General features: G+C 28.3%; 2 protein-coding genes and 1 long non-coding RNA gene across 3 annotated transcripts; all 3 read left to right on the plus strand.

Annotated features, from left to right (window-relative positions):
• The first annotated feature begins 1,357 nt into the window (after positions 1–1,357).
• LOC120139306 lies at positions 1,358–2,242 on the plus strand. The gene is made up of 4 exons (XR_005517616.1): positions 1,358–1,395; positions 1,475–1,520; positions 2,065–2,118; positions 2,224–2,242. It is a non-coding gene; the product is annotated as an uncharacterized LOC120139306 (long non-coding RNA).
• Positions 2,243–3,535: 1,293 nt separating this feature from the next.
• On the plus strand, positions 3,536–4,555 carry LOC120139293. The gene is made up of 2 exons (XM_039154569.1): positions 3,536–3,841; positions 4,193–4,555. The coding sequence occupies exons 1-2, from the start codon at positions 3,559–3,561 to the stop codon at positions 4,441–4,443; spliced, it is 534 nt and encodes a 177-aa protein (XP_039010500.1). The 5' UTR covers positions 3,536–3,558; the 3' UTR covers positions 4,444–4,555.
• A 10,980-nt stretch (positions 4,556–15,535) lies between these two features.
• Positions 15,536–16,210, plus strand: LOC120139248 (glycine-rich protein 5-like). Its single transcript, XM_039154545.1, has one exon. It carries the CDS (start codon positions 15,536–15,538, stop codon positions 16,208–16,210), a length of 675 nt encoding a protein of 224 aa, XP_039010476.1.
• The last annotated feature ends 262 nt before the right edge of the window (positions 16,211–16,472 follow it).

Raw genomic sequence — 16,472 nt, forward strand, 5'->3', positions numbered from 1 at the left:
TTTAGAGAGAAGCGATAGAGTTTTAAACTCTCTCAAAGAAGAGAGAGAGAGTGAAGAGGAGAAATGAGAGATGGCCCTTTGGGCCAGCCGATTATGGGACTTAAATAGCCATCCCCAAAAGACGCCGTTTTGGGGAGGGGTCTGTCGGTAATTAACTAAAAGTTAAACCCTTTCTACAGCCCTCCTAATTTGTAATCCTTACATTTTAGTCACTAAATCAATTTATAATCCTTTTATTTCGGTTCTTTAATTTTAATTATATTTATTTTAGTCCTTTATATTAAAATAATATATTTAGGATAAATATCATATTTAGTCCTTTAATTTTAATAATTGATATTTTAAACCCGAATAACATATTTCAATTATTTAATTTGATATATGAATTTTATATAATTTTATTTTAGTCACCAAATTAATAAATAAGGAGAATAGCATGTTTAATCCCTGTAATTTTAAATAATTAATTACAAATTAGGTATTTAATCTTATTAGATTATAATTTAGTCACTAATTTTAAATATTTTCATTTATTATAAAGTTTTATTTTTTAAAAAATATATAGTTCTAATTTTATTTTATTTTTATTTATTTATGTTTTAATTTCACTTGTTTATATTTAAATATTATATTATTATATTATATAGTCATATAAATATATAATCAATAATTTATATTAAATCTTAATTTGATTTTACATAAATTATTTTTTTATCATATTTTAATATTTATTTATTTTCAATATCAAAGAAAAGGGCAATCTTAATACAACTGGATGTCATATTCTGGTATTTTAAAATTAAATATTATAAAAAAATTATAATTTAAATTTTATTTAAATTATTATAATATTTATTAATATCGAAGAAAAGAGCTGTCTTAAGGCACCTAGAAGTCCTTTTCTGATATTTCTAAATACGTAAATATCTTATTTATGTTTAATATATTTTCTTAAAAATATTTGAATTAAATAGAATTATAAATTAAATATATTTTGATTTTTTAATAGAGACAATTTATAATTAACAAAGTACCAATTTTGGGCATTGTAGGGTGCTAATCCTTCCCTAAACGTAACCGACCACGAATCCCTCTTTATTATTAAAAAGAATGAATTTTTGGTTAAAACGCAGATCAGTTCATCTTTTAACTAATGCTTTCTTAAAACTCTTTTAAAAGATAATTTTAAGGTATTCGACCTACCTAACCCAAAAGGCCGATGGCGACTCCCAAATTATATTAAAAAACATTTATTAAACATCACTTTTCCCGCCAAGAAAAAAAATTTTGTGCCCGGACGAAAACCGGTTACGACAATTACTATGTTTCATGGTATTTTACCAACATTTGTATACAGATCTTATGCTTGCAGGGATCACCAGATGGACCTGAACAGTAAGTTCCTTTTATTTTTATGGTTATTCACACATTCCACCTCTGGCTTTTAGACTCCATAATGATTTCTTCTTTTCAGATATGTTGCAATCATGAATGCAATATTCTCTGCCCAATGCTCTGAGGTAATCAAAAGTTACATCCAGTATTTCTTTCTCATTGTTTCAATATATATTTGTCAAATTTCCTCCCAAATTTTCATGTTTCATTAATTCGGCAGTTCATTACCAACTCAATTCAACCTAGTCCTCTATGTTCTTTCTTATAGTGACTTGAAAACTTTAGATGTAGTTGCGAAGTTAAATATCCTATTCTTTCTACCATCCGTATCAGCTGTTTGGATTTTTTTTTGGCGATTTATGTATAGGGTAGGTATCACAGTGACGGCTTCTAGTTGGCCAAAGGGTCTTAACCTTGTAGTGGAAATATTATTGTTTTCATTCTACCATCTTGTTTTTTAGTAGAATGGTTTGCATTATGTCGGTAAAATTTGGCATCTTTCATTTTTTTAGTTTGCGACTGTTTTTTATTTTACTCACTCCCTATACACATGAATACATGCATGATACAACTAACTGGCTTGTTTATTCTTTCCTTTTGTATGTGTAGTTTTTCTTGCTTCAAATGTGTTCTTGTCGCCAGTCTTAATTAACTGGCTACCTTCTGCAGGTTCCTATAGATTCTTGTTACATAGGTGCACAGAATTCAGCCTTTCTGCAACAGGTATGTCACCTTTAGTAATGCTCTCTTATTGGCCTTATGCTGCAAACAGACATTGGTTATCCTCCCTTAGTTCTACTGATACACTTTGATGCTTGGGACTCTTAGGCTTCTTACATAACTGTCGGTGTATATCATAAGCCACAAAATTTGGATGGGTTGTTTCAATATCTTATGGTATTTTGTTTTTCTCAAACTGGTTAGCAATTTGAATTTTTGATTTAATATATTGCTTGTTGCCAGCAATCGTCCCTCTGTACAGATTGATGAGCTTAACTTGATTTCTTGACATATGTTTTATAGTACTTGTTCATGATGACAGTACCTTGTAGCATTTTGCATATTGTTAAAGTGCCTATTTCTTTATAAATGTTCTTTGAAGTGCATTTGGTTGATGAAAATTTGGGCAAATTATTTAATTAATATGTTATTGGTTGATAAATTTATAGTTTGGTATATTATATTTTAATTTTTGTATTTCAATCACATTTGTTTAAATTTTCTTATTTGTTTTAAATGTTCAGGTGTCATTTATGTTATTTTCCATATTATTATAGCTTAAACCGAATATGATCAATTGCATATAAGACCCTATAGTTTATGCGCATTTTGTATTTAAATCATTGGTTTAATTCCAATTTTGTATATTTATTTTAATCCCTGTTTAGGATTATTTTCTTTAATTAGTTGTGTATATTTATTTTGCATGTTGATATGTTTATATATAAGTATGCGACTGATTTATTTAGGAGTCACATAACATTATTTTGCATAATTTGTATGTTACCTTCATGTGCATAACTTAAACCCTAAACCTTAAACTATAAACCTTAAATCATATCACATAAACTCTAAACCTTAAATCATATCACATAAACTCTAAACCTTAAATCTTAAACCTTAAACTCTAAACCTTAAACCTTAAACTCTAATTTCTAACCCCTAACACATAAACACTAAACCCTTATCTCTAAACCTTTATATTTATGATATTTAAACTCGAAACCTCAAAATATAACAATAATTTAAAAAATTAGTTATTACAAATATTATCATTAGAAATATATTAAATATCTATCATTAGATAAATAATTTTTTTAAATTTTAAAATAAATATAAAAAAATTTATTCAAAAATAATTTTTAATTATTTTCAATTCAAGAATATTTATTCATCAATAATGTATTTTTAATATATTTTTAATAATGTAATTTTAAAAATTTTAAAATTATAATATAATATTTTTTCGAACTACTTATTAGATTTTCAAATCGAGTATCGAGTAACTTGTTTCGACTCGTTAAAAATTTAAATCGAGTTCGAGCTCGAATCAAACCTATTAAATCTGAATATTTATCGAACCAAAACCAAATCGACCTCGACTAGCTCTGTCTCGTCTCCCCTATTCAAAACCCCCCAAAATGCCATTTGTTTCATTCTCTCATGTTGCCTCTCCGAAAGCTCTCTGTTTCTCTTTTCTCATCCATTCACAGGTGGATGAGAACCACCGTTCCACGGAGTCATCTACGGTCACGAACGGTTGCCGGAGTTCACACTAGGCTCCCAAAATGGTCATTTAGTGCCCTAAAGTTCGAAACCAAGCCCCTTTTTTTCCTAAAATTTACAACCAAAAACCTAGATCTTGAAATCAAAGAGTTACTTCTGGAGACTCTTCACGTTCCTGACGATCACAGCATCACCACCAGTGAGACACTCAACCCAAAAGGTAAGCTATTTCCCGGTTTTCTTTTCTCGAATCTTGTTGCTGAAAATGGTTTATTTCTCATTTTTGTTTTTTCTTTTTTGGGTTTTGAGAAGATGGCTTTTTGTGATGGTTTTTTTAGCTTTTTTGTTTTTGATTTTTCTCCCCTCTCTGATTTTCTTGTTTTCTATTTCCGTGGATGAGGATGGGTTCGTTTTCACTCAAAATGTTCTCTATTTTTTTTTGGGTTTTTTTTATGGTTCAAAGGGTTCCTTTTTTCCATTTTTGTTACCTCCTAAAAAATGGTATCTGATCCTCTAAATCATTCTTCCTTTTTCTGTTTTCTATTGCTCTCCTTTACATTTGAATGAAAAGGCCTCTCTGGTTCTCTATTTTCTTTTGTTCATGCACGAGCCGAGCTTATTTTCCAATGTCCTCCTCAACCAAAAAAAAGGTCACCATCTGTCAAAACCAGATCTTTGGCATCTAGCAGTAAGAGTTTTAGAGAGGGGGACCAGTGGTCCCAGGGGTTTCTCATGTTGATAATGAGAACAGGGGGACCAAAACTGTGCACTGGATGCACACACGAGTGGCTAAGGGAATCGGGCGACGTGGGAAGTTTCTAGAAATCTTGACAGCGGCAATGGCAGTGTTGGAGAGATAGGGTTTACAAACATAATTTGTAATATATCTGGACCGTTGGTTTTCTTTAGATCTAACGATGGATCTTTTAGTGGCACCGCATCATTATTAGGGTTTCACTAACCCTAATTTCATGAAAGATATAGACCATTACATCCACAATAGATCCAAAGGATGAGATCTGACGGTGATGGATATTAAGGTTGAAATCTTAAGGGTGTCTTTGATTTAACGAATATAAAATTATGAGAATAAGATTATCGGTGTAAATAAAATTATTAGGAATGTTATATTTTGTGTTTGGTTCGATTAACAGAAATATAAGATTATAATATTTAATTAAAATAATAAAATATTATTAAAGTTTATATTTTATCAAATTATTCTTATTATATATTTATTTATTTTAATAAGTTGAATTTTATTATAGTTTTATTATAATTAATTTATATATATATTTTTAAAAAATTTAAAATAATAAAATTTATATAATTTTTTTTATAAAATTAAAAAAATAAATAGGTTTAATGAAAATGTAAAATTTTATTTTAATCCTAAGTTTTATATAAAATTTTAATTATAGATTTTTTTTAAAATTTAAAATAATTTAAGGATAAATTTGTAATTTAATTTTCGTAAAATAAATTATCTAACGACAGAATAAGTATATTTTTAAAAAAAATTAAGAGTATTTTAATATAAATCGTCGGTAATTTAATAATACCTAAAAGAATGGGTATTGATATTCTTGATATTATATTTTTAAAATATTACTGTTGGGAATAAAAGATTACGGATAATATGATTATTGGTTAACTAAATGAAAAATGATATTTCATTCCTATGATAATAAAATATACTTAGAACCAAATAATCCCTAATTGCTTTGGATTATCACGTAGGCCTAGGTTGCTAGATAACTTTGGTGGAATTATCATGTGGGTCATCTCCTAGGCTACCTTGAGTTATTATGTGGGTTATTTCAATCTGGTGTGGGATATTCTATTATTTTATCTCCCTTTTACCTCATTACATATAAGAATAATGGTCAGTTAATTTTATATATATATATTTTTTATTTAAGCACTTGATATATATTTAATATTTATAGTAAATATATATAAAACCTAATTGAAACTTGCATACGTTTTTAATATGATATGAAATACCCAAGTTTTGGCCAGTGATCAAAATGTTAGTTTTGAAAGTTTAGTGTTTAATGTATAAATTTTGTAAAAGTTTAAGGATAGAAATATAATTTTTTAAAATATATATTTTGGCGCGTAAATGAATATTTTGTCCCGAAATTAATGTTTTTGTGGGAATTAGAATTTTGATTTAAGGTTTGTATAAAAAGCTATAAAACAGTAAAGTTCAGTAAGAAATCGAAATATCAAAGCGAACCAGAATTTTATGAAAAATTGAAGGATGGTGAAGTTAATTTTTCTTATTTAGTTGAAATTGTGAAAATTTGGTGACTAAATTATAATTTTTAAAATTGCATGGTTAAAGTAAAAAGTCAACATCTATTTGGTTCATCTTTAATTATGGAATATTATTATAGAAGATATTTAAATGGAAATTAGTAATTATCATGATTCAAAGGGTGAAATTGAAATTTCTCATTAATTAAATTTTAAATTTAATTATATTAAAAATATCACAAGTGTTTTAAGTGATAATTACATGAAAAATAAAAAATAAATCAACCATCTTCCCCCAAGATTGATGTAACCTCCATATCCACAAAGATTATGACAACTTGTGATTTCAGTTACTCGAAAGTGAAAGGCAAAGCACCTGAGTAAAAGGATATCATAGAAAAGGTTCAGTAGTGAGGTAAATGTGAGTGTAATTTATTTATTTAATTATTGTAATTGAGAAAGACTTGTGATAATTCAACATTGGATGACTTATTTTAAAGAAAAGTTTTAAATCAGATTGGAAAATATTTCCACAACAGTTATCGAAATGACTTATGATTATTTTTGGGTATGAAATTACCCAATACATTTTTTAAAAGATATTTTTTGAGAAGACATTTTCTGAGAAGACATATGAATGAATTATCTAAAATGATTAAGGCAAGAACTGCTCAAAGTATTTTATATGATATCTGTACATTAAATTATGGATGATTTCAGGCATGAATTGCCCAATTTATAATTTTATATTAATGAGATGAAGATGATTCTGATTTAAAATGTATGATTAATAAATGAATATGATATGATCTGAGAGCCCATTGTATGTTGCATTGAGAGTTATATATATATTTTTTTGATGAAGTAAAGATTTAAGCTAGAACCTAATGTGCTACTGCCAAATTATAATCAAATGAACCCTGTTGTATTAAACGAAGTACTTTTGGCGGTGGAGAGTAGAAAATCGTATGATCATCGCGTCTTACTGCTGCTAACCTTGCTAATTTATCGGCCACCTTATTCGCATCCCGATTAATATGCCTCAAAGTAATCGTCAATTCCTGATTTAATAAATCACTAACATTGTCCAACAGAGTAAATATCGAACCTCTATTAGTGTTTCAATGTAAGATCCGAATAACCTCTAAGTTATCCGCTTCAACCATGAAGTTGAGTAAAGTAAAATATGATTCTGATATGGTACATTCGTGTACATTATGTATTGCATCGTTGGTGCAAATGATATGATTGCACTTGGAGTGTATATTCTGTGATGATGATGGCACCGTTGGTGCTTAGTGCACACATTATGTCCGACTCGCGTACCTTGCATTCTCTTATATATATATTGGGCTATAAAAATAAATGTGAAAGTTATAAAAAATATTTAAAAAGAAAAGAATATGAAATGAAATATGAAAGATCTGAATTGTGTCCGAATGAAAAAGAATATGGAATAATTGTTAGATTTTATATTGGTTTACATGATTATGATAAAATGATGAGAAGATGATTTTCAGGTTTCTGAAGAGAAAAATGACTTAAATAGTTCGGTTTGAAAGTTCAATGATTTTATTTAAATTACATTTTAATTTATTTAAATATTTATGATATTTTATGTATTATCTCACTTTAGTTGTGTTATTGTCTCATTAAGTTTTACTTAGCATGTGATGATTTTCATGCATAGGTTCAGATAAAGGAAAGATTGTGAAGTGAAGAGCCTTTCGAGCACCTTTTTCAGAAAATCATACCTAATATCAATATCAGTGAGGTATATCTGACGCTCTTTTGGCTTTTAGTGGCATGTATATTATGTCTGTTTATTTGCTTTATCAAAATTATTTAGAATGATCTATAATAGTAAATTAGGACTATTCTATTTTGGCTAGCCTTAATTATATCTGAAATATGAATGAATAGTATATATATAATATTATGGTATAAATAGATATTTAAATGGTTTTTAAATTAAGCATTGTTTAGGCAGTTTTATATAGTATATGAAACAATGCTTAATTACCTAATTGCTGCCTAAAACTAATTTTGTTTTGAATGATAAATTATTATATTATGATTTCACTTGATTAATTAACTGTATTTGATTTGCTAAATTTAAATTTTAAAAATTGTCCAAAATTGAAAGAGTGTTTATGTAAGCAATGTATGAATGTTTAATGCGACGTCTTTAACTCGTATTTTGAGACGTATACAAGTTATGAGTGTTACATGATAAGTTTAAAATTTATATCCCATAACATGCATATTTATTAATAATAACTAACTTCTAAACGTATTTTATATATGTATATATGATATAAATCTAATTTATTTACTGAATGCGTTTTATATTTAAAGTCAAATAAAATGGAAATAACTTCCAAACGTTTTTAATCCTCATGAATACTGTCGAGACGATATTTCGTCCGGCGAAAATAAGTGTCGTTATTTTCTAAATCTCGTCTAAAAAATGTAAGTGTTTTTCTTCTAGCATAAGATAAAACACAATTTTGAGGAGTCGTCACCAATCATTGTATCGAAGTGTGATTGGTCACCAAAAAAACTGTTATTTTATAAAAATAATATTAAAATAACACAAAAAGGGTCTGCTTACCAGAAAATGAGTCCGGGAGTCGGTTACGTGTAGGGAATGATTAGCACCCCCACAACGGCCAAAATTGATACATTGTTTAGTAATTAATGTCTTTGCAATAAATTAACAAATTTGTATTTAATTTCAATTTATAATCCCATAAAAAATTAAGAATCTTATTTTATACCAACAAATCATTTAAAATACTTTCTTAATAAGTTAAGGAAATATTTTATGACTTATTGTATAAAATAAAATAATTATATTACGTATAATAATTTTAATGATTTAATCAAGAAAATATAAAAATTAAGGTTACTATTATAACCACTCAATATGCAAAGTACTATAGTTGTAAATAATCCTCTAATAATATGAAAATATTATTAATATTAAAATTAAGAGAATAAAATACATGTTTCAAGAAAATAATAAAAAACGAAGCATTATAATTAATTAAAATTAAAAAACGTGGGATTATTTTAAAAATATAAAAAATGTGGACACAACTTAGTGGAATGTATTTTAAAATGGAACAACATAATTATAATGCTCCACTTTCTAATTTTTATTATTACTTTTAATAATGGTATTACTTTATGTCATTATTATTATTTTTTCTATTCATTATATTATTTTATTTTAAACACTAATATATATTATTAAGATGCACATATGGGACTAAAATAAAAAATAAAAAATAAGTATTATATTTAAAATATTTAAACATAAAAGATAATAATAAAATAAAATTGTAATTAGATAATAACCAAAATAATAATATAGGATTAAATTAAAATATATATAAATTATTTGTCAATATTCGAAATATTATAAAATATATATATTAAAAATGTAAATAATCCTAAAATATTATTTAAATATATGTAAATATATGGGTAGTGACTAAAATAAAAATAAATAAAATGCGAAGAAAAAATTAAAAGATATAGAAACCTGATTTTGGTGACTATAATAGAAGAATACAGAATACAGGGATGACGGACGGGGTTAAACCAATTCTGAAATTACACAGACACTCTCTCCCCAAAACGACGTAGTTTTGATTTTGGTATAAATAAGCAAAAATAGGTCATGTTTTTCTCATTTTTCTGTTTTGCTTATCTCTCTAAAGAGAACCTCTCCATTCTCTCTAAACTCCCTCACCGACCGGTCACTATTCCGGTCACTAGTTGGTTACTATTCACGTCGTCGGTCACTATTTCGACCACTATTCACGGCGGGAAAAATAAAAATAACTCAAATCGTAGATCGAAACATCCTAAAGTCGAATCTGACCTTCGTTTCTCCTAAAAACGTCTAGAATTTACTAGATCTAAATTTATACTTTCGGTTCACGATAGTTTCCGACGACGTTTGGGCTCCTCGGTAAGTCTTCTTTCACTTCTTTTCCTTTCGATTTGTGTACTGGTTGTGGATCGTTGCTTGTAGCTTCGTTTTTCTATTTCTTCTCCTCCATCTCTTCGTTCGTATCTTCTTTTTTTTTTTGCAGGTTTTCAAGGCTTTTTATAGGCCTCGAAAAGCTTCAAACAACCGTTCATTTTGGTGAGTCACCGGATCTACAATGGTGACTCACCATAGGAAGCGAGGTGTGCGACTCTCTTGCATCTTTTAGAGTCTTCTGTGTGGCGATGACGTTATGACGACAACAAGTTGGAGAAGATGTGGAAACCCTAGAAATATCTAAATCGGGTCTTGGGCCGGGTCTGGATCTGGGCCTCCGGTTTTGTAAATGGGCTCCCAATTTATTTTTTAATAATAATAATAATAATAATAATATGATAGTCTCGGACGAAAATGACTGTCGACAAATACAATTTTGATAATAATGACATGACGAGTCCAAGGAAGTTTTTAATGAGTTGAATGTTGTGGAAGAAGTGCCAACCCTCTAGTTAGGGATCTAAATGAGTTGAATCAAGTTTGAGTATTGTTAAGTTCGATTCGACTCGAAAACTCCGAAATGAAGTTCGACTCGAAAACTCATAAGCCTAAAATTTTCAAGCTCGAATCGAATTCAAAATCATGAACTGAAGCTCGTAAAAGCTCGAAAAGGCATCGAAATGAAAAAAATCTTAAACTTAACTCTATTGAAGTATCAAAATAGAATTTGAACCTTAAATACATGAAAATCTTATATTGTATTTTAAAAAAAAATCAACACATAAATGTTAATGTTATTAATAATTTGAACCTTAATAATTTATTGTTAAGTTATATGTTTTAATTTATTTCAATTCAATCCTTTTTAAGTTCTAAGTTATTTTATTAATATGTATTTTGGTAATTTTAGATTGGTCATAGTTTAATTGCTTAAGTTTTAGATTAAATCCTTAAATATATGTTCCTTTTAATTTAATCCCCAAACTTTTAAATTTAAGAGAATTTTTAATTTGATCCTCACTTTTATGCCCGAGGATCCAATTTAATTATTCGATTCAATAATTTGTTAAAATTTGTTAGGATTAATAATTAGAGCCTTCTTTTTAGTTTAATTTTACTTTAGTCATTTAATTTAGGTGAATTTTTAATTTGGTCATTGCTTTTATGCCTAAGGTTTCATATAAATTATTTGATTCAATAATTAGAGCCTTCATTTTAGTTTAATTTTACTTTAGTCATTTAATTTAGGTGAGTTTTTTTTAAAAAAAATTGATTAGGATTAATATTAGAGTCTTTGTCTTAGGTTTAATTTCATTTTTAGTCTTTTAATTTAAGAGAATTTTTAATTTTGTAATCGCTTTTATTATCGGGGTTTCTTTTTAATTGTTTGATTCAATAAATTGCTAAAAACCATAAGGTTTTAATGTTAGAGCATGCATTTTAGGATTAGTCCATTAAATTCTATAAAATTCATAGTTTGTTGTTCGATAACATTCTAGTATAATTGGGTTAAATATTTGGTTGTTTGACTGCATAATTTGATTTCAAAACAAGGTAATTTTCATTTATTAGGGATTAATAGTGTAACTTTCACATTATGCCTAAGGGTGACCAATTTTTATTCTCGAAGTAAATCAACATCTTTTTTAAAATTTCATACCACAACTTTTAAATTATTAGGCAATAATTATTTATTGTGATTAATAATGAAGTTTCCGTTGTGTTTGAATACGGAGTATTCGTTATTGGTCCTAATAAATTAATAATCTTTCTAATTTTGCATATATAATGGGTTTTAAACTAAATAAAGCTTCAAACTTAAAACTTTCTATTTTAAAACATAGAAGAATCGATTATATACCAATTTTTTGGTATTGTAGGGTGTTAATATTTCTCTATACATAACTGACTCTCGAACTTAATTTCTGATTTCGTAAATCAAAACATTAATTTTTTTATTAAAACAAAAAAATTATTAGAATATCCGATTTTTGGTATTTCAATCTCACCTTAAAAATAATTAATGATGACTTTTATCTTTTCAAAAACATCGTATAACCCGGTTCTAAAAATCCATTACGACAATCTTGTTCCACTTTTGGTTACATAATGTTCTCATCATCCTTATATAATAGTTCATATAAAAAATATTTAGTAGATTCTTTTTTCTACCCAACATTTAATGTTTTGAATAAGTATGAACAATTTACATTAATAATGATGTGATAACTGTCAAATTTCATGAGTTATTTTTTTCCTTTTTTTTAATAATTTTGAAGAGTTTTGAGGTATCGCAGTCTAATATAAGATTAAAGAAAGATATGATCTAAAATATTTTAAAGTGTGAATTAAAATATTATAAACAACATAATATTTTAAGTTATGCGTAACTTAAAAGATTATATTTTTTAACATTTTCGATTACAACCTAAAATATATTTTTAATAAAAAAATTAAAAAATTATTATTTTAAATTGTGCACAACCTAAATTATTATATTACTTTATAATATTTAAGTCACGCCTTATATTAATCTTATAATAAGCTGTTGTACTGTAAAATTCCCTTATAATTTCTCCACCTCGCAATTCCTTTCTTGTGATGATGGGACACGTGTAAATTATTGCATATATATATATATATATATATATAAACTGGGTTGGTAACCTACTTCAATTTAAGTATTTCATACGTGTTCCACCATATTTTATTATAGTTAAGTACACGTGTAAAACTTAAAAAATTGATCATTAATATATTAAATAATTATTTTATTATATTTAATATAATTAAGGGATTTATCGAATGATTTAATTGCAAGTTTAGCAGTGTTTAATTCGACTCAACTCTAATATATGATAGTCAATAAATTCAAGGTGGGATATTTTCTTATGGCTTATAATTGAAAAAATATAATTACAATTTAATAATTTTTTAATAATTATATATTTAATTATAAATTTTAAAAAATTAAATTTTAAAAAATAAATTTATTTCATAATATATTTAGATTTTTTGGAATGCATTACAAATATTGTGACTTTGAATGTAATTTCCGGTTTGGATTTTTATTTGAATAATTAAATAATTAAATTTATTTGAATCCAGTAGGTTAGAATTTTAAGATAGTGATGAATTACAAAAATTTTAAATAAACTTTAAGATTAAGTTTTCATAATAATTTATTTGATACTGATACAAATGAATTTTCCCCTAAATTTAAAAGGTTGAAAACGACTTTGTCAAATGATTTTTATTAGTGTTTGAAATTCTTAAGTTTATCAAATGTTTAGTGTTACAATTGTTTATCGAATCTTCTTAATTATATCATTTGATAATTACATCAGCTGAAAGTAATGATTTTCCATTTAAAAATGTTCGTAGAAATTATCACGTAAATAGTTTAGTTTTTAATAAAATTTTAAATCATTTCATTTAAAATTTAATATATTTATTAGATAGTTTGTTGAGCTTAATACAAGAGTATAATTTCAAATAAATAAATTTAGTTTTGTTTACTCATAATTTTTTTTTCAATATTTATTATTATAGGTTGAATTTTTAGGTTTATCCGGTCCGTTTGTGTTGGCATCCAACAAAATTCTTATCATTTCATGACCTAAATCTCGGGCTTCAAATATTAATTCCGATTCTGGGCTTCATCCTCTTAACAAAACTTCGAAACCTTTATTTAAATCTGTCAAAAAAAACCCATGATTTTCACCTGTTGGCCGAAACAAGGCCGACTGAATTTTCCGAGGCAATTATGTATTTACACCAAAAGTTTAGCATTCACTCATGACTCAACTGGGAAAGGATGAATGATAAAGAACAAAAGAATACGTTGCTTGAAGAAATGGGAAGTTCACATGGACAAATAATGAGATGAAGCATTATTCCCTTGAGCAGTTCCATTCGTCAAGCAAAAGGAATATTATCCTCCTCACGTGGTATGTTTAACGGAATGTTCAACCTAGGTCCAATCAAGGATGGACAGAAAGGAACGGATAAGAACAGTCGCACTCCCTTAAAATTTTAAATTAGTATATATTTTAAATATATATTTTTTATTTTCAATTTATAATATGTTTTAATCCGCTATAATTTTTATAAATTCGCTCATCCTACAAGTTCAAAAGCTTACCTCGTAACATAAGATATTACGTCCGTCCCAGTACTGAATCTTTTTCATCTAAATCTCCCCATTTGAAGATGATCTAAACTCTTGATGTCAAAATGAATTTTGTGCTGCTTTGACATGATCCTATGAAACCTGTAACATTTTTTTTGTAAGTTTGGTTTCGTCGTGTGGATGATATTAAGGGGGTGTTTGGTTCAAGGATTGTGGGATTCCCATGGGATGGGAATCCCACATTCCCATGTTTGGTTGGTCGGGAATCTCATTCCCGATAATATTTTATTACCAATAGTAGATTTTTTTGGGTATATTACCGGGAATGTCATTACCTCCATTCCCTTAGGTATTGTAACATTACCGGCGTTTTGGACTAAAATGCCCTGAAATTTTTATTTTTTTTCTTTCAAAAATATCATTCTTCTGTCATTGAATAATAAAAATTTTACGAAGGTTAAATTACAAATTTATCCTTAAATTATTTTAGATTTACAAAAAAAAAATCTATAATTAAAATTGTATATGAAGTTCAGGGGTTAAATTTTTTTTAGCCTTTCATTAAACATTTTTTATATTTTTAATTTTGTAAAAAAAATTATATAAATATTATGAATTTAATTTTTTAAAGAAAATATATAAATATTTTACAATTTGTAATATTATACAAATATATAATAAGGACAATTTGGTCAAATATACATTCCAATAATCTTTTATTCCTTTAACCAAACACGGTAATTTTACATTCCTGCTAAACCAACCAAACACAAAATACAACATTCCCAGTAATCCTATTCCCTGGTAATATTTTATTCCCACTGGTAATCTTACATTATGTGAACCAAACGCACCCTAATAAACTAACTAATAGTTCATATTATTACCACAAATCCCATTATTCTTTTGGATCTCCAAGATTATTTTTAACTAATGACTTGGATGATCCCAACTTTTTAGAAGACATGACCCATTTTGTCAAATCTCCTAAAGCAACGAAATTGTGTTTCAAAAGGTTTAGGGTGCTTACTTTGGGTGGTTTTGCTTGAATTTCATAGTTACTTGAGAAGAAAATATGAACATTTTTATTTAGTTATGGTATCTTTTTCATTGATTGATTAATTTGGATTGGATCAAGTAATCTATTATGCGAGTTAACTACCAGTTCCAACTTACTTCATCCGCAACGAAACTTGAATCTTGGACGTAGTATTCAAATTTCTTTATACGTATTAGTAGTTAATTTTTTTTGGCGTAGTTGTAGGGAACATTGTGGGGTGTTTAACCTTGAGGTCGTGGGATCGAGTCTCATGGAGGGCATTTCATAATTTGGAGGTCTCCTACGGAAGTTGCTCTCAACCTAGTGTTGGGGGCAGCCTACTATCTTACCTCTCCCTTACCCCATTACATATGGGAACAAGGGACAACCATTTTTAGTATGGTTTAACCTTTTTCCGAGGGCAAAGAAAGAGTATAAAAAGGAAAGGGTGTGGGTATAAATCCTGCATTCTCAAGTTGAGAAAATGTTCATGAGAAGAGAAGCTAGGGTTGTGTTTGTAGTGGCGGTGTTGTTGATCAGCTGCCGGAGTGGAGCTGATGGAGATGATGGATTTGAGAGAGAAAATGGGGTTGTAGGGTGGTCCGATTCTAATTCCACCACTCATATTTCTAGTGAAAAACATAGCTTTATTGAGGATGTAGAACACAAGGACACAAATTCTTCTGTTGAAATTTTAGTCCAAAGCAATAGTAATATTGACCATCATGCTGGGAAAGGAGGAAAGGGTGGTGGAGGTGGGGGAGGTGGAGGTGGTGGTGGAGGAGGAGGTAATTGTGGTGGAGGGGGTGGGGGTGGCGGTGGCAAAGGTGGAGGAAAAGGTAAACCACACAGGAAAAGAAAAAGAAGAGGCGGTTGTAGTTGTGGTGGTGGTGGTGGTGGGGGAGGGGGTGGAGGTGGAGGTGACTATGGTGGAAGAAACGGTAAGCCACACAAGAAAGGAAAAGGAGGAGGTGATGGTGGAAACCACAAAGGACACGGATGGGGTAAAGGAAAGGGAGGAGCCGCCGGCGGGAGTGGTGGGGGAGAAAGTGGCGAAGGTGGAGGTTTGGGTCAGGGAGGAGGTAGCGACGGCGGCGACAACTATGGTGGCACAAGAAAATCAATAGGAGGGAGAAATAAAACTGCCTCTCCTCCTTAACCGAAACATGCACATTGAATGGACTAAAAGGAAACAACATTTTGTGCAAAAAAAGGATTTATATACCTCTACGTTCTGCAACAACTCAAATAATAAATTTGCCCTGCATTCATGCATTTGTGTGTTCCAGTTTTCTTAATCTATTATAGCCTTACTTTTCTGCCTTGTTTAAGAAAAATGAAAGGATACTGTACTTGTTTGATAGAGTATTATCTCAAGCGCCAACAATTTTTGCAATTATATTTCGTAACTAACCTCTAAC

Source organism: Hibiscus syriacus, unplaced genomic scaffold (assembly GCF_006381635.1).
Source record: "Hibiscus syriacus cultivar Baekdansim isolate YM2019G1 unplaced genomic scaffold, ASM638163v2 tig00110733_pilon, whole genome shotgun sequence".
Lineage (NCBI taxonomy): Eukaryota > Viridiplantae > Streptophyta > Magnoliopsida > Malvales > Malvaceae > Hibiscus > Hibiscus syriacus.

Coding starts and splice junctions, on each gene's coding strand:
- LOC120139293 (XM_039154569.1), top strand. CDS start 3,559: ATGTTGCCTCTCCGAAAGCTCTCTGTTTCTCTTTTCTCATCCATTCAC. Junction 3,842..4,192: donor TGAGACACTCAACCCAAAAG/GTAAGCTATTTC, acceptor TTGAATGAAAAG/GCCTCTCTGGTTCTCTATTT.
- LOC120139248 (XM_039154545.1), top strand. CDS start 15,536: ATGTTCATGAGAAGAGAAGCTAGGGTTGTGTTTGTAGTGGCGGTGTTG.